We start from the raw sequence: 20498 nt of genomic DNA, 5'->3' as shown, positions 1-20498 counted from the left end.
ATTTCAGTTCAACTTCACTCACGTTCAACAGAGCAGGGATTTGGAGTATTGCTTGATGCTCAAGGGGGAGGTAGCACTTCCACTCCTCCAATAGTGGACAACTCTTGTATGTAGTAGATCTCGAATGTATTCAACATGCATCCAAGGTATTGTGCTAGCAGTATGGCTACCATGGGGTCACTACTCAATGTACTAGTCACTGTGAGATGCATGCACATGAGTATGGTTGTTACTGTGACTCTGAGGCTATACTTTTGCATCAATTTGGGGTCAGTTCATGATTGGTTGAACCTCAATTTTGAGATCAAATTCTAATCAGTTTCAGCTCCGTTTTTATCAGTTTGAGAACCATTTATGACCACTTTTGGGATCAGTTTTTGCATCGATCCGATCAGTTTTTGCAATCAGTTTGTGATCAATTTAGGGTTACATTTACAACAATTTGTGATCAATTCTCAAATCAGAAAATGATCAGTTTATGATCAAATTATGCTCAATTTTCAACGGTTTACAACTGGTTCCATGGACAGCAGCATGTTAGTAAATTCCATTGCATGTTTCAACTATGGTTTATGCTAAGAATATACTTTACTATGGTTGTGAAGTTAGAACAATTGAGAAACATGAGTTATGGATGCATCCAATAGGTTTCTAGCAACAGTTCTGGGCTGATTCTCAATATTATCTAATGTTTATGCTAGCTAAAAATTTTCAGCAAGGTTTGGGGTACGTGGCATGGTTGGACAACAATGGCCAATGTTGTGATTGTGATGCCTTATGGAAATTCCAATGCAACATGCTTTTCCTTTGGCACAATGTAGTACAATCAAGGACGATTGCAAGGATTTCAAGGGGGAGATCTGTCACAAGGACATAAAAATTCGAGATGCTTTAATCTTGTCGATAACATTTGATTAGTTATTAATCAAATGTGCAAGGTTGTTTAGCACATGTGATACACATGGCATTTATTTTATGGGTAACAAGCCAAGGACCTCAAGGATGCAATGGGTGTCAAATGCAAAAGTTATGATAAGTTATGCCAACTGGGCTTTTGGGGGTCAGTTGGTACCAGTTTAGACCCTAGAACAGTTGTTTGGCCAATAAGTATCATTGGTCACATTAGGAACTAGCATTAATTAATGCTAGTCTCAACAGAGATTGGAGATTACTCCAGGTCACAAAAGACCTAGCCAATTTAATTTATGGATAGGCACATTTAATTTTGGGTAGGGTTAAAGGGCTGAAATTAAGTTTCAAGATTATTTAATTCTAAAAATTAATTAAATGACAGGATAATGCTGAAAAATGGATTTAAAAGGCTACCACTTGGCAAAAATGCCCATGCAAACTGAGAAAACGTTTTTGGGAACTGGGTTTCACCCATTCAGTTAGTTTACAGCTTGGGGGGGAGAGAGAGAGAGAGGGAGGGAGGGAGAAAGAGCTGCTAGTTCATTGTTTTATCACAGAACAACAAATAGACAGCATTAAATGTAGGTTGGAGCAAGCAATAGGTAGATTTTAGGGTTTTCTCGAAGAAAATCAGATTTCTCTCTCATCTTGACTTTCTCTCACCTTCTCTAGTCAATTCTCAAAAGATCTCAATATTTCTCAACCATCCTCAATAGATCTCAGCTAGATTTGATGGACAATAGGAGGATTTTTTATGTAAACCCTAAAGTTTTGTCGAAATTAGGGTTTAGCAGCCACCTTGGGATCCATGCCAATAGAATAAGGCATCATAATTTGAAATCAACACCTACAATTTGTTATATTGACAGGGATTTCAAATGTTAGGCCATCCATTGTGAATCAGGGCAGCATTCGATCAATTGGTGGTTCCATTTGTGCAAGTCCTGGTAAAAATCGAGGGGCAATTGGCCCAAATTGCTTGCTGATTGTTTGTATAGCAAGGGGCTTTTGGATTAGCCAAGGAGATTGGAGAATCTCGGCTTGTAATTGATCCATTGGCAATTGAAGTTAACAAACTACCAAAAGGGGAACCAATTTTGGGGTCAACAAGGTGTCTATTGTCCAAGATTGTTAAGGTAATGTGTGCATTTCAATCTATGCTCAGTTATTAATTGTTGTAATTAAGTGCTTGATTAGGTTTTACCACCCTATCTGAGAAGGAAAGCTAGTTTCACTAAGACACCACACTAGTTTAAGAGACTCAAACACACTTCATGAAGATTCTCTCATAAAATATGTTGGCCTTTGGTGGATGTCTATTTTGAGAGGGCTAACACCTCTCGAGATAACATTTACTTAGAGTAGTTAGTCGAAGGATCAATACAATTTCTCACAATAGAGGAGCATCATCCCTTTATATGGTACAAAGGATATTCCATTATAGTGAAACGCTATTACCACAACAAAGTTCCCGCTTACACAGCTACAACAATACGGATTACAAAGACTGATGCTTAAGTGAGCCTATTTAGAAGAGCAATAGACTTCAGTAATACAAGATTGGAAAATCTTTGTCCTAGGGAGGGCCATATGGATCTTTGTTAGAGTTGATGATGCACTCATTGGACTATTTTAATTTACACCCCAAATGGTTAGTGAGATAGGAGATAGCTGTGGGTTAAGCATAGTGGAGGTCTCTCAATCCACACAAAACCGAGCTAATTCATTGGAGACAAACTCTCCACCCTTGTTGGATTTCATTGTCTTAACTTCCACCTTCAAGTGTTCTTCTCAAATATGAACCAATCCTTAAACTATGAGAAAGCTTCTAATTTTAATTTTACAAAATGCACCCATGTCATCTTGTTCTAATCATCCACAATCAACATAAAGTAAAGACTCCCCTTTAGGGACTCCGTTTGCTTCGGTCCACACAAGTCTGTACAAAAAAGCTACAAAGACTCCTTTGCCCATCTGAAAGCCTTGCTAGGAATCGCATCTCCCTACTCTTTACCTTGGATGGAAGATACACATGGCAAATGGCTCACCCCAACATCTGGCAATCCACGCACAAGCTGGTCAGGAGGTACCTTCCTAAAGTACTTCTAGTTGAGGCGACAGACCTGAGCAAAGCCATAGCTTGTATTGAGACGAGGAAGTGAGAAGAAGAGAAGTAACGGTTGAAGAACTCCATATCTTATAGATATCATTCTCCTCATACCCTTGGCAAAGCACCTACCTAGTATTTTTATCAAGAACCCAAAAGAAATCCCTGTCAAACTCAATCATGAGACCTCTCCCAAGCATTGGTCAGATGCTCGATGTGAGCAATCATGGTTGGTATACATGAGAGAAATAGGAAAGAACAGATGCAGGCATTCACCTTGTCCCAATGTACCTATACCTTCACCAACTTCACTTTCTCCAAAGAAGAAAGTTTGAAAAGACCTTTGGCCGATGGATGGTCAATGGCCTTGCTCATAAGCTTTGCCAAATCATAAGACTCCGAGATGGCAACCATCATCACCCACCAAATGTGGTAGTTCTCTCCATCTAGCTTTTGATCTTGTGAAAGAGCCAGTAACACTAGGACCTTAGGATCTATAATTTCCTAGAACTCCACATCAATTTCAAAAGGCATGGTCCCTTGAATAACATGCACAAAACAATGGGTAGCCCCCTCTAACTCCAAGAACCAACATTTTCGGCTTCATTCGCTCCTCCCAAATATGCCTTAACTAGCAAATGTAATTAAAAGTCAAAATTTGTTGTAAAAGGCTAAAAACACAATCATTTCTCCTTCTTTGATAGCAAATCTTAAACAAAAATAGCAAACTCACTTTCTTTCTCCACTCATCTCTCCTTGTTTCAGCCTTGTGTTGATATGCAATCCTCCTGCGTGCCCTTGAACGCCAAAAACACGGCCTTGGTGCCACGTTGAAACCTACTCTTTAGATCTACCCTTCAACACTGCTTTGATACCATGTCAGAGTGTAGTGAATGCAGAAGCGTATGACCGAACTCAAAAGAAAGAAGTGAACATAGAGAGAGAGAGAGAGAGAGAGAGAGAGAGAGAGTTATATTAACCTCTACGAAAGGCCAAGGTGGCCTATGAGACCAAAACGTTACACACAAAATGTCTGGGAAACTTTCCACGTCCCAGTAAAGATACCATCTAATGCTATGATAAACTAATTGAGTAGGTACAAGACAATAGAACACTAAAGACTGCAGAGTATGAATGCTGAATATTGAAGGCAAATATGTATAGTGGGCTATGAATGTATAACCAGCCAGAGCTCTCTCTCAACCTGCAGAAAACTGAAGTGACTGACCCCAGCAAGGCCTGCCATACATAGGCAGCAGGAAAAACAAAAATCTAAGCAAATCGGCGAGTAAAAACTGGCCAATTGCTATTGAACTGATGGACAGCAAGACAAAAAATATTATAATAATAATGCAGCAAAAACCTTTCAACATGTGGGACAAAGTGTCTGCCCAATCTAACTTGTCTGTTCTGCCTAGAAACGTGCCCAAACTGCTGGCAACTGCCAAAAACAACTATTTGACCCGCTCCTAGTCATGGTATGATTGCATAATCTATTCTAGATTTCCCTGTTCATACCTATGCCTGTCTTGGAGATGGCCAAATCTCTAACAGAGATAACACCCATAGAGGAGCAGCTGAGGATCATCCAAGGCCTTCATTTTGTAAAGATCCTTGAACTTTGTGAGTAATGCATCTAAGGATTTCTTGCCTATGTCAAGCTCAAACAATTTACCGAAGTTCTCAATCCCATTGTCAATCACGACATTCTCCCATAAAAATTATTGGAACTCCCCCCATGATTTGGGCTTGGTGGATGTAACCTGCCTACCAAGCATACGCCTTCGTCGAGCATGGCTTGTATCTGCCCAGTGCGCTATGCACTACATGTCATTGAACTAATACAAAATTAAGCTTCTTTTGGGGCTATTTAATGTGGCTAATCAGCATTTAATGCATTTGTAACTCAACACATGTCTCATCTGGAGTAACTATAGTCTCGTCAAGCCTAGAGGTATATAAAGGAGTCCTTAATAACAGATCAAACCACCAATGTCTTGAAAATCTCCCTTAATCTTTGTTGATCTTGTTGTGATTGGCTTCCTTTAGCAAACAGATCTTTAGCAGTTTGTTTCTTTATCCAAAGGATTAAAATCAAATCCTTAGGTGTCTTGCTAACAGTTGCATTGAGCTTGAGTTGCTCAGATTTCAAGAGTATTCATTTTTGTTGATCCTAAGTTATTTCTCCTTCCTTGGGTGTGCAAGTACAACCATTGTCACAACATTCCTTGTACTTTATATTTTACATTTGGGGGTTTTTCTCTGAGGTTTCATTAACAAAGTTTTATTTTCTTTGGGGAAAAAAAGGTTTTTTGCTGACATAAACTGGACCAACTCAAACACTGCAGGACTGTCTGCTTGTTCTGCTTTTTAAATGATTGTCTCAAATGATACTCATTTTGAGAGGCTCTTATTTTGGTTTGTAAGAATCAAGACTAAAACCAAGCAAATGTATACAGATTCCATCTGAATCAAAGCAACCAATTTATCAAACTCCTATAAGCTTACATCTATTACAGTTTATCCTTCATGGTTATCTCCTACATATAAAATTTACAAGACAAATCTGCAACTTCTTGATGAGTAATACTGTTCTTTCTTACTCCATGAATCTTAATAATGTAGAAATGTGTCTGTAGAGCGTGTACTAATATTTTTCCAAACGTTTGAAAGTCTTAGTTACCTTCTTGGACTGCGGGGTAAATCTCTTGCTAAACCAAAAAGTGTGTCTGCATCAATAAATCCTCCTGCACCATTTGGAATATATTGCCTGTATTTGCAATCTCCAGTACTCTTTGATGGGGGATATGATTGGCCTACTGCAAAAAACTCCCCTAGTCCAACAGGGATATCATCACGTCCCATCATATGCAGAATATCATATATAACATCAATTGTAGCTGCATTTGCCCATCCAGTAGCAGATACAGTGATAGCCTGAGGACAGGCAGGACATTGGCACAAATTTTATGCTGTGAACAACTTTAATACTTCAAAAACATTTTTCTAGATGAATTGAACCAAAATTAAGAACTCGCTTATTTAATAACTCTATTGTATATGAACTTTCAGTTAACTAGAGAACTGACTGTTTTGACATCTGACCTTCAAATCTATTATCTTCCTTGGAACCTTCAGTAAATATAGAAGTGTAATAATATCTCCAGGACTGATGTCCATGTCAAAAATCACTGGCTCTCCCAATTTCTGATTAGTGCTATTAGCTCTGTAAAAAACTTCTTTGTAACAAGGAAACTGTGTCTCAAAATTGTAAAGACCAGCATGTTGTGGATCATTCAGTTTCTGCACCATCCAACAAGAAACCTGTTTGAGACACTATGTTTGCTATATAGCAAGTTTTCAAGTGTATCTTTAAGAGGGCTACAGTTAATAGGTGTGATACTACTTTGCACTTCAAACTAGCATTCAGTTCTGGTGCTGCTTCACACATGATCTATATGATCAAGACAATTGCAACGACAGGAGCATATTCACGTGCATGCTGAAGTCAACAGTTATCACATGGGATGATAGAGAACCTCAGCACTCTATAAATCAGATGGGTGTTTTATGAGTAATAGAAGTATTACCTCAATGAAAACCTTTTGAAACACAAACTCAAGTTCATGATGAAAATCTGGATTACGTTTAGCCGCAGCTCCAACCTGCATCAATGCTCCAGAGAGAGAGGTCTCCATAGTGTATCCATCCTGTTTGGCACCATTCAATAAACTTGGTCCAAGTATGTGAGGTTTGTTCTTTAATAGCTTTTAGGAAGGACATAAATGATGAGATGGGGTATACCATGCATTTTCCCTTCTTTCCTGGAACTATGCAAAATGGATCCTGCAGCCCTGTTTGAACATGACCACTGTGAATGCCTCCGTTCTCCAAGGAGAACTCTGGAATGGTTCGATTATCAAAGAATGGATTGCTGCCATCCTGAATACCATATGGTTTATTTGATGTTATTACAGTCACGTTTTTATAGTGCAGTACACAAATCTCATTCTTTTTAATTTTGTGGTCATTCAGAATGCCTGAAACTGCCACACCAGCTGTAAGAGAATCCCACAGAAAATACTCCTGAATGAAAAACAGTAGTTGTAGTTAATTTAAGGCTTAGATCAATGCCTTGCATCATGTGCTCACAAATCACTGTTGAAAGTATCAGGTAGAATAAATGGCAGAGTATAATGCACACCAACCTTATCGAAGTTGTCATCAAACCATGTCTCCTTGATTATCCTTGTGACTTGATAGACCCACTGTGCTTCATATGTGTGTTGATTTTGCTTCAATGCAGAAAAGAATTTTTCAGATATTGGAATTGTATTGGTTGCATCAAGTGGAACAAGTGTTATTGGGATCCCTGAATGAAATACCTGGGTTTGACAGCACCTGATGAATATCAAAAACAGATTTCATGATCATGGCATTGCTAACAACTAGCAAAGCATTGCGAGTAAAGAACCTGGTAGGCTGCAAAGGGGTCTGAGAAAATGTTAAACTCAGCCCATGGGTTGGTATCAGTGGCTGTGAAAATGTTTCCACGATCACCACATTGTCCTGGAACACAGGAGGGAGAGTTCTTTGAACAACATCCAGTGGGACTAGATGAGTTTACTCCACCTCCCATTATATATAGCCTCTCCACGTTTTTCTTAACCTCCGGATGTGTCATTAGCAATGTAGCAAAGTTTGTATGACTTCCAATCAGCAGAACCACAGTGGGCCCTGATAAAATACTCTCCAACATCACTTCCTGTGCTGTTGGCTGTCTCAAAGGCATGTAATGTCTTTTTCCCTGCACTTTCAGTGGCAGTATGTGACTCTCTCTCTCTCTCTCTCTCTCTCTCTCTCTCTCTCTCTCTCTCTCTCTCTCACACACATCACAAAACTTGGGCTACAGTTTCTGTATTGGGAGGTAGTGGAGATTGTGACCCTTTATGTCCACCTGGGGGTGTTGAGCCACAATTTCACATGAGGGCCAATGAGGACCAGTTGACATGAGGGTATGCAACCTTGGCTACCTTGTAGTCTGGATGTGCTCATGCACAATTCCAAGAGCCAAGTACGAAGTTGTGGTTATTTGACACCTTGGTGACTACAATGTTAATATTATGATATATGGAGCTACTATATGGGGGCCTAGCTTGATCCATAGACAAAGAAGGTAGGCAAAAGGAGCACAAGAGGATGAGACGCCAAGTGCTATGTAGGAGGAGGCCACCATAGGTGTAGAACTTGCATACGAGGTTAAAGAATATTATGACGGATGGCAGCCATGTGAGCAGCTTTTTGTGTAGGCTGGGAGACGCACCTATTGTGACTGTGGCACTGTTAAAGAGAGTGTGCATTTACACCAACTGTGGACAGTGGGACACCCCCAGGGACAGATATTCTAGTCTAGCCTTCAAGTCCTTGTACAGCCAGTAGCAACCAGGACTCAGGATGCTAGTGGTCACAGATTGGATGCCAGGTTTGGGCTCCATGATCTTAGCCCCAAGCATTGCTAGCTTTTTAGTACAACTTGGAGGCACCATCTTAGGCATTTGACCACTATGAGCAGAACCAGCTGATTAGGCAGGACACAGAAAACTCAACACAGTTGAGCCTTAGCACAAATTTGCACAACCCTTGGGTACAAAGATCACCTTCTATCATGACCATCTACTCTCTCTAACACCCAACGGATTCGACAGCTGAGATACATGGATGATCTGTCCTATGGGATTCTGTATGGAATTGGCCAGCTCCGCACATCTTCACACCAGCTTTGTTTTGAGACACCTGGATACCTTTAGAGGGGACATATACCAGTGGACACTATGTGAGCTCTGGCAGGAGAGACAGTCAGAGGATCAGTACATGTGTTACTCCCCATATTATGCAATTAGTCACCATGAGTTGGACACAGCCAAGACTTGGCACAATTTGCCACGTCCTTTGGGGATAAAAATGGCGGCACAATTTGCCATGTCCTTTGGGGATAAAGATGGCCTGCTACTGCAACCATCTACTCTCTCACACCCAAGGAATTCCCGGTATGTCTGAGATACATGGATGAGCATCTATGTTATGGAGTTTTGGTGTGTGATTGGCCAGCTCCACATATCTTCACACTAGCTCTATGTTGCGACCTAGATACATCTAGAGGGCATTTATCAGCAAATACCTCTGTCAGTTTTGCCAGGAGGAAACAGAATCTGAGGATCATTACATGTGCCACTCCCCGGTCTGTGTATTGATATCAGAGATTGCTAGAGGAGCCTCTCCATCAAAGAGGCCTCCTTTTCGTACTTGATTTGAGCACTGAATCAACACCATCTTGGACTCTATGTACTTGCCCTTCACAGCCAGAGATCCTCCCAGCACCAATGGCAACTGAGCTGACAAGAGGGCCCACAGAGGGAGTCCTCCAAAACTACTTCCATCCCCTGGGGCTGCCATCTGATACCAGCCATACTCCCATGCTGTCAATGGGAATCCATCCTCTAGATCTGGGAGCCACACCCATTCTAGGGAGTGATACTGGAGAAAGCCACAGGGATCAATAGGGCATGCCACCCACATCCCAAGAGCTGAGATAGAGGTCGCTACCATGGATGGGTTCAAACATCATGGTGTGCTTTCAAGGGCATCCTACTGGCGACATTAGTGACAAGAACATATTTGCCATGGTTCAACCCTCAGACGACATAGAGCTTCCTACTTGAACCGATTTCTCCCCACAAGTCTCGTTTCCTCCCAGCACCATTATACTCTCACAAGATATATGTACATGTGCCCTTTTACTGGCTATATGATTGTAGATCCAGAACAGTCTAGCATGGCATTAGCTTAGGTAACTTTCCCTTTCATTTGTCCAGATGATGTGGTCAAAACCATGGCATTGTACCTGTTGGGTCTCATAGGCCACTTTGGCCTCTCCCCTTTCTCTTGTCCAGTTAATATGTCTCTAGGATCATGGCATTGTGTCTGTTGGGTCTCATAGGCCTCTTTAAAGATGTTAACAGAATCTAAATGAATCTAATCTCTCTATGCTTGTAAATGTTGTTGACATAGAGAATATTCAATAGTGTGAGGACCCATTCAGCCAGCAAAGAAAAGCCATATGCACAGCTAAGAAAACAGCCTCACATGCCATGTGCCAACTAGAACTGGAAGACTAAAGAATGGAGACCATAGAAACCATGAGCCACAAGTGGAACAGAACAGATGATCTCCTTACATTGAGCAGGCACATCTCAAAGGACAACTGAGCAAATGCCAAAGAACCCACCTGCTGAAACAAAAATCCCTAAGATGATGATGATGTAGCCAAATCAAATATCAAAGTGTCAATTGTACTCCAAAATATCAAAGACCAGTCCATTGCATGAAATGAAGCAAACAGCGATATTCCAGCAACAAAGTGACAGTCAATGGCATTTTATCTTAAACCCATGCATGGTCGGTGGTGCACTGGTGACATAGAAATCCGTACTCAAGACATAATCCCCATGCATGCCTGGCCACTGGTGGACATCAAATGAAAGGACAAAGGGAACTCTCATCACATGTGCTACAGAAAGCCCATCTGGATGGAAATCTTACAGTGTCAAAACAAATCATCCATAGGGGGAACATTATCAAGATCTCCAAACAAAGACTTTACTCTGGTAGGGAACCTTTGATTTCCACAGTTGAAGCAATGAGAGGAGGGGCTGGCAAGGTAGGATTCTGCTGACATGCAAGCAGGGTTTGAGGGCTCGACAGAAGTAGTAAATGAGGAAAAGGTGGGTTGAAGCGTAGGTGCTGGTTGCGGTCCTCCTTTGAATAAGAATGGAGGGAGAGAGAAAGCTGAGAGGAGGAGGAGGAGCAGTTCAGGTTAACTATCTGGAATCCTAAATGGCTATTTTTCACTTGCTCCTTTGGGTGAAATCAATTAGCTTACATCCAAAATGAGACCCAAACATGTGACCTAATTGAGGGACCAACTAGGATGAAATCCTAATCTTTTAGTCCCACACTGAAGATACAAATTTATGAATTTTCCAGTGCTGATCTGGTATAGTGCACGAGAAAATATTAGATCAAGCAAAGATGCATGTTACAGACATATTTGGGGACTTATGAACCATATGCAAAGGTAAATTGGGGAAGAAGAGTCCAAATCTTGTATAACCTTGGTAGTTTTCCTCTCAGCCCAGTAAATATGTTATCCAAGAACTTTTAAGAGAATCGATGAAGTGTTTTTCATTGAACTCGTTTTCAAACATGACCACTTGACTACTTCGTAAATAGAGTATCAGGAGACACATATAGACTATTAACCTGTGGAAGCAACTGCTTTCGGAGTCCATACATTGAGTCAACATCCAAAAGTCCACCTGATCCTGCTGGGATTGCTTGCCGATATCGGCAACCACCCCATGTGGAAAGCCTCTGAAATGTCATATATGAAACATACATGAGACAAATGCTCCAAATGGACTTGAAGCCTGAATTTATACTGCTGCTCCTTGAAGTGTTTACCTGTTCAATTAAAGGTAAGTATCCTCCAACATTTTTACTAAAGTTTCCTGCAGATGAGATACCTCCTTCACCTCCAACACCAAGGGGAATGTCATCTCGTCCCATCATATGAAGTAAATCATAAACCATATTTGTCGCATGCCCTGCATCACTCCATGCATTTGTACTAATAGTGATGGCCTGTGGTACAAAGAATCCAAATGTGATCTTCAGTAACAAAATGATGTGTGATATAATCTGCTAATGATTTGCAAAATAGTAATTGACAAAGAAAAGTCTATGCAGTAAAGATAGCATTAACATATGCTTGAAAGGTTAGTTTACTTCCAAGCATGCAACTTTGTGACACCACAAATTTCTACTATTATGTCACACTGCCAGTGTCGCAAAATATGAACCCATGCAAATATCCTACATGCATTTTCATTTTAATGCGACCATTTGTGCTATTTCTGATTGGGCTTCATTTCAATCTCTGCACCTCAAATGGTAATGCATTGCTGAGCTGCTGAGCCAGAGTGCTTTCATTTTTGTAAAGCTACGCCAATTTAAACATACCATAAAAGAGTCTGTCAATAAGACATATCTCTGTATAAATCACAACAAAAGACAACAGAGAGAGAACTCTCTATTTGAAGTTGAGAGATGTGATGTCACCTGTGTCAGAGACTACAAAAGATATTGTAAGTAGGCATGAGGACATCAGTAGTGTTTCTCCATTACTTTAAAGCACAATAATCAATGCCATGAAGCAGCTTCCAGTAGTTCAGAGAAACCAGATCTAACTGTATGTGTTCATACTACAACTGAAGTTGATCAAAAAAGTGATTGCCAGAGTGATTGTGTGCAAGTGACTTTCCCAGTGTCTTTTATCTGTGTTATGTTCACACTGAACATAACACGTCTTGTACATATTCACTGCCCAGTAGAAAAGTCTATATCTTGTGCCAATCTTGCAAGTAGCTCAATGTAATGCCATGAATAAGTATAATCAGCCCTTGACTGATGTTGTCTCTCTGCTTGGGCAAAGGAGAGCACTCTACTATCAAGGCATACCACATCCTAATATCAAAATGCAGAGACAAGTAGGAACTAGAAATAGAATGAGGGTTGAATACAAGATGGATAAAAGCATTGAAAAAGACCACCAACTGCCTGCCACCATCTGCCCCTTCTCCCCACTGACCTGCATCACTACCTGCTTGCCACTCAGCATGCCTGCCTGCAGTCCCCCGCCTGCTGCCACCACTCGTAGATTGGCTGTGCTGCGGCCGCCTGCGTTTCAGCACATCATTGCTACTTAGCATCACCATCACCAGCAGCCACCTGCCTTGCAACCACCACTGCTCTGCAACCTACACTATTCTTGTGTGCTGCCTGCACCATCACAACCCTGCACCCTCACAGTGCAGTGTTGCCAACCCCTGCCCACAAAGTGCAACCCTGTGCAGCCTGGCCTGCACTGCCTCTAGTCTGCGCTGCCATGCCTGTTCCACCACCTAGCCCACCATCCTCCTGCCTGCATCCACTCATCTCCTCCTAGACCCAGCCAGCACCTACCCCCCCAAAAAAAAAACAGACCACTCTCCATTTCTAGCCTCTTTCTGATCTTCAGGCACACCAGCAGCTGCCCCTTCCCTTCGTAGCAGCATTACCTCAGTCGGTCAGCAGCCCACATGGGTGGCCCTCAAATGAACAAACACAATGAAAACCTCTAGTCCGACACCGAAGCACTCCATGGCTACCCCCCCATCACATGCTTTGTGTATCCTCATTGAGGAACAGCTTTGAACAGTTCACATCATGAAGAAGGAACAGGAGGAAACCACAATGTGTGGACAGGTCACCCTATATCCCTGGGGGCTCTAGAGCACAACTTCACCATTGAATCCATTCCACCTTGAGCATTGACACCTCATGGATAGCAAAGGTCACCCCACACTCCCCTCTAGAGCACAACTTCGCAATCGAATCCATTCCACCTTGAGCATTTATACCTCGTGGATAGCAGAGGTGATATTGATGGGCCAATGCATCTTTATGGTTTGATTCACCTCAACAAAGGCAATGCAAGAGCCGACAGCTCTCCGATCATATCTCCTAAGGGAGCCATTTATATGGTCTCGTGGTATAGTAGTTCACAATTTTGGACTTTGGGCTTCTTCATCGCTTCCCTAGACACCTTGTCACCCTGCTTCTCTGTAGTCTTGTGATCCAGTACTGCCAAACTGATGGATGGCTTTGGGCGACTCTTTGGCACGATGCTTTCCACCTCATTCACTGATGTAGTGACAAAATGCCAAAGGTGCAAGTGGCAGTGGAAGATGCAAAGAAAATCCCTAAATTCTTGGAGATTGAGGCAGGAAGGAGTCTCTTCAGATAGCGAGTCATCATCACAAGGCAACCTAGGCAATACCTTAGCAATCATTTTTAATAGCTCATGTTACTACTTTATCACATCAATCATAAGGTTCTGTGCTTCATTTGCCTGAGCCTTACCTTAGCTTAACTGAAGTTCTTGTCTGAGTGGCCTATGATTTTCTTATCTTTTCTTCTTTCCCTGTGCAGATCATTGACACGTATGGCCTTATCAAGCACATTGTTGATGCTCAAGCAAGTAAGGCATGAGTTCCATGTCATGATCTTATAAATCCTTTCATTACAAATACCCTTGATGAAAGGTTTAGTCACAATCCTGCTAGTGGGTCTTTCTTCTTTCTTTTTGCAAGTGGGATTCCCTAATACACATCAAAAGCAAATGGACCAAACGAGTTTGATAAGAACTCTACATCATGCAAGTACTGATCTCAAATATAGGTGCTCAGCTAATGATTGTCATTGAGAAAAAATGAGCTATGTGGTATTCCATGAATGATCCAACACAAGTAGCTCTAACGTCCTTGCAAGTACTTGCAAATGTATGGAATATTAAACTACCTAAAATAGTCCTAGATGACCCTCTACTAAATAAGCTTCCCATAGAGGAGGAATTACACATTGCCAGCCAATTGGGTCAAGGAAATGTGGTTATAAGACAAAGGGGAAGAACAAGAAGAAGAAGAAGAAGGACGAGAAGTCCAAACTTAGACTAAGCTCTGGCATGCTTAGTTTGGCCACCATAGCTACAAGTACCCTCGAAAGGAAGCTTGTAGTCAGCTTGTGCAAGGCTTGCCAAAGATTGGGGTGATCCACCCGCCATGTGTCTCTTTCATTTGTAGCAAGCAATATAGAGATGCTCTTCCTAGCAAGGCTTCACAAAGGGTGAAGAAGCTCTTTGAGCTTGTTTGAACTAACTTATGTGGACTGATGAGGATGGAGTCTCTTAAGGGGAGTTTATATTCTATGCTAATTATTGATGATTTTAGCAAGATGACGTGGGCGCATTTCTTGGCATTGAAGTCTGAAGCATTCTCAGATGTTAAGGATTGGTTGATCTTTGAAGAGAACAAGTCTGTCACGAAACTCAAGACCTTGCGTTCTGACAAGGGAAGGGAGTCTATTTCCCAAGAGGTAACTCGTTTTTGTGTAGATCGTGGCATTCACCAAGAGTTTGCCAACACGAATACTCCTCACAAGAATGACACATTAGAACAGAAAAATCGCAGTGTGATCGAGATAGCGTGGACTATGATGGAGTATCAACAAACACCTCAGTGTCTATGGGCGGAAGCAATGGCCACCATTGTCTACATCCTTAATTGATCCCCTACATCGACCATGGTTGGTATAAAACCTTTTGAGACTTACTTTGGTCAAAAGCTAGATGTTTCTCATTTTAGGGTGTTCAGGTGTAATGCCTATATTCACATCCAAAAGAAGAAGAGGGATAAGTTTGAGTTGGCTTCCAAGAAACAGGTGTTTATGGATTAGAGCTCGCTATCCCAAGGATACAGACTTTATGACCCCACTTCCTAAGAGGTATACAGAAGTTGAGATGTTCAATTCGTGGAGTTTCCAACAACAAAGGGAGATTGTTGAGCATCTCGTTCTTGGAGATCTAGGTGACAGTTAGGCACCTGCTCCAATGCCTTAAGAGCCTTTGCCTATTCAAATGATGACTTGTACCATGCAAGATAGAGATCCCATCTCTGTGAAGGAGGCTTTACAGTCAAAAGGCTATGGAGCAAGCAAGAGTTGGATGCTATTGAGCGGAATGGCACTTGGAATCTTGTGCCTCATCTCATTCATAGGAAGGTAATTGGTGTTAAATGGGTCTTTCAGACCAAATACCACACTTATAGCACTCTGGATAAGCACAAGGCGCAACTCATTGCAAAGAGCTTCGCACAACATCCAAGAGTGGATTTCCATGACACCTTTGCACCTCTAGCTCAAATGGCTACCATTAGGGTCATTCTTGCATTACCTAGCCATAGGCGATGGCCGGTTTATCAGCTTGATGTGAAATCTATCTTCCTTAATGGTGATTTGAAGAGGAAGATCTATGTTAAGAAACCTCTTGGCTTTTCCTCATCCGATGGATAGGTGTACAGGTTGAAGAAGACCCTTTATGGCCTCAAACAAGCTCCATGTGCTTGGAACAAGAAGACCAACTCGCTCCTGCAAGGAAAGTTAGGGTATTGGCATTCCTATTCCCATCCCCACTTGTATATCCACACCTCAGCTAGAGGGTATGTGTTGTTCATGCTTTATATGGATGATCACATCTTAACACGTGACCATGCCTAGAAGGTCAAGCACACGAAGGTGGCCCTACGCAAGATGTTCAAGATGACAAATATGGGCCTTCTCCATTCCTTTTTAGGTCATGGGATTTGGTAGATTCCGAGAGGGATTTTCATCTCCCAATAGTGGTATGTGTAGGAGCTTTTGGCTACATTTGAGATGGAGGAATAGAAGGGCATGTCTACTCCTATGGATCCAAACTTGAAAGCTACGGCCCATGCACATTCACCAGCACCAAATGCTTCTCGTTGTCGGCAATTGATTGGGTCCTTGATTTGGCTTCTTAACACTCATGTTGATTTGTGCTTTCCTATAAGTTTGTTAGCCGGGTTCATGAGTGAACCCAACTTGGTTCATTGGAAGGTTGCTATGAGGATTTTGTAGTTTCTAAGGAGGACCCAAAACCTTGGTATTCATTATCCAATCTTTTGTAGTTCCTGAGGGGAACCCCCAATCTTGGTATTCATTATCCAACAAATACTTGTGATTCGCCTTTGGTTCTTATAGGCTAGACAAATTCAAATTCGGCCGATGATGTCGACCAACCAAGGTCAATAACAGGATATTGCTTTACTTTGGGTGTAGGTGTTAACTCATGGAGTAGCAAGAAGCAACGCACAGTTACCTTTTCTTCTAACCAAGGCAGAGTAAAGAGTGGCATCTTCTACCACATGTGAGATAGTGTGGCTTCAAAGGTTACTAGGAGAGTTTGGCTGCCCCCACAGACAAGACCTATGACACTTCATTGCAACAATGAGAGTTGCATTGCTTTGATACAAAACCATGTGTTTCATGCTTGGTCGAAGCACATTGAGACACAATACCATTCCATTCAAGAGAAGATCTTGGATGAGACTATTCATGTTGTTTACTGCAAGACCGAGGATAATCTGGCTAATTTGTTTACAATGTCGCTTCCTCAGGTTGTTCTAGGACAGCACTCCAAATCCCTAAGTCTTATGCCTTGTCTATGAGAGGGGGTGTTAGAGATTTAGTCATTTCCTAGACTAGCATCCTCAGGATACAATTGGTGCAATCAGTTGTCTTGGGTAGAGTTATACTTTTTTCCTATCAATTTGGGCATCTTCTAACATGCCCCAATTTTTGGGCAGTTTTGTGCCAAATGCACAGGCAAGACAGGCCAATCTGCCATATTTTCCCCATTCTTTTTGGCTATTTATTGGCCATTTCAGCCAGCACACCATCATATTCTGTTTTGCACACTTCGAGGAGCATAGGTGGTGAGATCTTCAAGGTAAAGAGATATGCACGAATACACATTGTGCCCATGTACATATCTGCTTCCTTATTCAGCATTCTTCATTGCAAATTTCTATGTTCTACTCTCTCTCTCTCTCTCTCTCTCTCTCTCTCTCTCTCTCTCTCTCTCCATGTTCACTCTTTTTCTCTAAGTCCGGTCATACACTTCTACATTCGCTGCACTCTGACAGCTTTGGGTTCTAGGAAAGTGGCTTTGGCCAGCCTTCGCAATGGCCCAAAAGCCATTGAGCTTCTTTGCTTACATGGCTCAAATTGGCAAACATTTGTTGATGCATAGTAACATGGACTAGGCACCCTCACATAGCACACACTGGGCATAGTAGAGCATCATGGATACTTTCCACCTGACCCTTTGACAATGCCTTTGAGATAGCTAGCACCCAAGATGAATATCCAACTTTGTATGGCTTCTAGCAACATATGGGAGCCTAGCAATTGCAAGTTGGCTAGCCTAGATGTAGCAGAATGGAGTTTGTACGTGTTTCCCACGGCAATGCTTGGAGACTCCAGTCTCCAAAGGATTGCCATTGGTCTTGCAAGGCAGCCAACTAGTGTGGAGAGGAGTCTGTCAACTACCCTATTGAGTTGAACCTGGCTTGGGGTGCATATCTTGGGGGGCCTTTTATTGGCAATCGATTAGCCACAACTGCCATTTACTCCATGAGACAAAAGTGTATGATACAATCTTCATCATCAAGGCAAGTTCTTGTGATGTGGTAGATCTAGAGTCTATGGCATCATGATCAAATGTTTGGGAGATCATTAGGAGCCTTCCAAGGTGGCACATCTTAAAGGCATCAACCAGATAAGTTTCAATAGCAAGAGCCTCTCGTTATACGTGATTCTAGCAGAGCTCTAGATGTTCTCATATCTAGTAAATGTTGTGATTTTCAAAAATGTAATACTTTACATAGGCACGTATAACGAAAGGCCTCCCTATGTTCTCATATCTAGTAAATGTTGTGCCTATGTAAAGTAGCCCTTAAGCCTTTATCTTCTTTTTCCATTTTGGCCCTAGTCCCTCTATATGAGGCAAATGCATGTGATCGATGTAGGTTCTTATGCTATGGTAGGTGTTGAGACCTTACGCAATTGCCAGGTACTAGAGCCTATTACATCATGATTAAAGGTTTGGGAGATAATTGGGAGCCTACCAAGGTGGCACATCTTAAAGGCACGCTCCAAAATGATGTTGACTGATGAGAGCCTCTTAGATATGTGCAATTCTCGTGAAGCTCCATCATGCACTTACTCCATGGCTACTCTGATTAGCTATATAGGTTGAGTCTCGGCACTGATAGGAGCTTAGGTATCAGTCCATTCTCACCTATGGTGACCATGGGATGCTTTTCACAATGCAGGTGGACGGTACTTTTCTTTCTGATGTGGTATACTAGCTCTAGTAGCTCTAGTTGAACTATGCCCTCCCTTCTAACCATGGTGAATTTTTGTGTTCACAGTTGAGGTGAAAAGTGATTGCAATAACCATGCCACATGTCACCTTCTTATTTATCAAACATCTTTAGAGGATTCGAAAAGGACATAGATGTGCCCAATAGTAGCGACATTCACCATTCTTCCTTACCACCATGTGCATCCAAAAGGGCTTGGTTAAGCTCTCATGAGCTTTGCAGTTCAACTTTCTTTAAAACCAAAGTATCTTATGTGCAAGGTCTATGAGAGGCTTGAATATGTGGGTGTTTCTTGAACTTTAGGCAGCTCCAAGTATACTATTGGGCACATGTACTTTCTAAAATTGTTTTGAGTAATATAATTAGCCACACCTTTTTGGAAAAAACATTCATGTGGGTTCAACAAAAAGTTATACAACACATCTTTCTCATCATCACAAAGTAGCATTAAAATAGCTATCTACATCTAAAGAGACAAAGAATGCATTTTATTTTTCAAAATCACAAGTTTAAGACAATCCTTTAAATAGACTTTGTACATAGTAACTAGGGTTTACCATAGTCACAAAGCACCTTCCTAAATTGGAGGATATACAGCTTGTGATTTTCTCCACCTCTTGGTAGCATTTATTGAGAGACTCGGAGATGTGGTTTTTTATGAGAGGGACATTGTGTAAATGCATGTCTACACTTTTTAATCTTTGTTCTTCTTCTAGGTCTACTACTAACAATTGTGTCTTCTGAGTATTGGCCCATGACCTTCCTGGACTTCTACTCTTAAACCACCTCCTTAGGACTCATTACTTGAAGGGTACTAGCAAACCATGTTGGGATTCGAATATTCTTCCTCTAGATCCTATCCCACATAATCTTAAAAGATTTGCTAAGCTCACATCTACTGCCTTGTATTATTCTTCATTACAAATTACATCACCCATTGAAAATCAAGAAGTTGGCAAGAGGCCCTTAAGCATCACGAAAGGTTGATTTGTCAAGGAAAAGGAGCTTGAAGATATTGACATGAATGGGACTTGGATATTGGTGGATTGTCGAAGTCACAAGAAAGTCATTGAAACAAATTGAAATTTTCATACTAATCTGGAAGCTGATATAGCTTGAGATAAATGTAAGGCATATGACCTCATGCTGCAAAGGTTTCACCAAAACTATGGTACTATAACTATGGGGGGATCTTTACTTCTACCGTGCGCTTCCATTTCGTACTTGCATTGACCACTTTAGTTGGCCAATCTATCAAATGGATGCCAAGAGTACCTCCTAAGTGGCTATCTATATGAGGAAAACTATGTGGCTCACGCGCCGAGTTTTTCCGTTCATGGCAAGCCAAGAAGAGAAGGTCCTCCACTTGCTAAAAGCTCTTTGTTATGGACTCAACCAAGCTCCTAGATATTGTTTCCATAGATTGGATGAATTTCTCAATTCTCACGGCTTCAATATCTTCGCATTATGATCCAATTTCATGGAATTGCTCTACTCCAAAGGGGTCAGTATTCAAGTATGTTGATGATCTGTTGATCACGGGCTCAAAAACATCTACTACTGCACGTATTAAGGCATAG

At 41.6% G+C, this 20498-nt stretch overlaps 1 protein-coding gene across 3 annotated transcripts in view; it reads right to left on the bottom strand.

The window, feature by feature from the left end:
- NSH3 (inosine-uridine preferring nucleoside hydrolase family protein) overlaps window positions 1–20498 on the bottom strand; it is a 92568-nt gene that overhangs the window by 56736 nt on the left and 15334 nt on the right. For 2 of the 3 annotated variants that reach the window (XM_087675015.1, XM_087675014.1), the window contains exons 2-9: window positions 11540–11719; window positions 11339–11449; window positions 7494–7826; window positions 7228–7404; window positions 6824–7105; window positions 6610–6729; window positions 6125–6322; window positions 5703–5956 (exon numbers count right to left, since the gene is read on the bottom strand). In XM_087675015.1, coding sequence (XP_087531141.1) covers window positions 5703–5956; window positions 6125–6322; window positions 6610–6729; window positions 6824–7105; window positions 7228–7404; window positions 7494–7826; window positions 11339–11449; window positions 11540–11719 — 1655 coding nt within the window. The remainder of the gene's footprint in view (window positions 1–5702; window positions 5957–6124; window positions 6323–6609; window positions 6730–6823; window positions 7106–7227; window positions 7405–7493; window positions 7827–11338; window positions 11450–11539; window positions 11720–20498) is intronic. The other variant, XM_087675016.1, reaches the window with a different exon arrangement.

The sequence above is a fragment of the Lygodium microphyllum genome, chromosome 3 (genome assembly GCF_053477565.2).
Source record: "Lygodium microphyllum isolate KBCC chromosome 3, Lygodium_microphyllum_v1.1.10, whole genome shotgun sequence".
NCBI classification, from domain to species: domain Eukaryota; kingdom Viridiplantae; phylum Streptophyta; class Polypodiopsida; order Schizaeales; family Lygodiaceae; genus Lygodium; species Lygodium microphyllum.
Note: the sequence above shows the minus strand (reverse complement) of the source record. Positions and strands in the feature narration are given on the sequence as shown.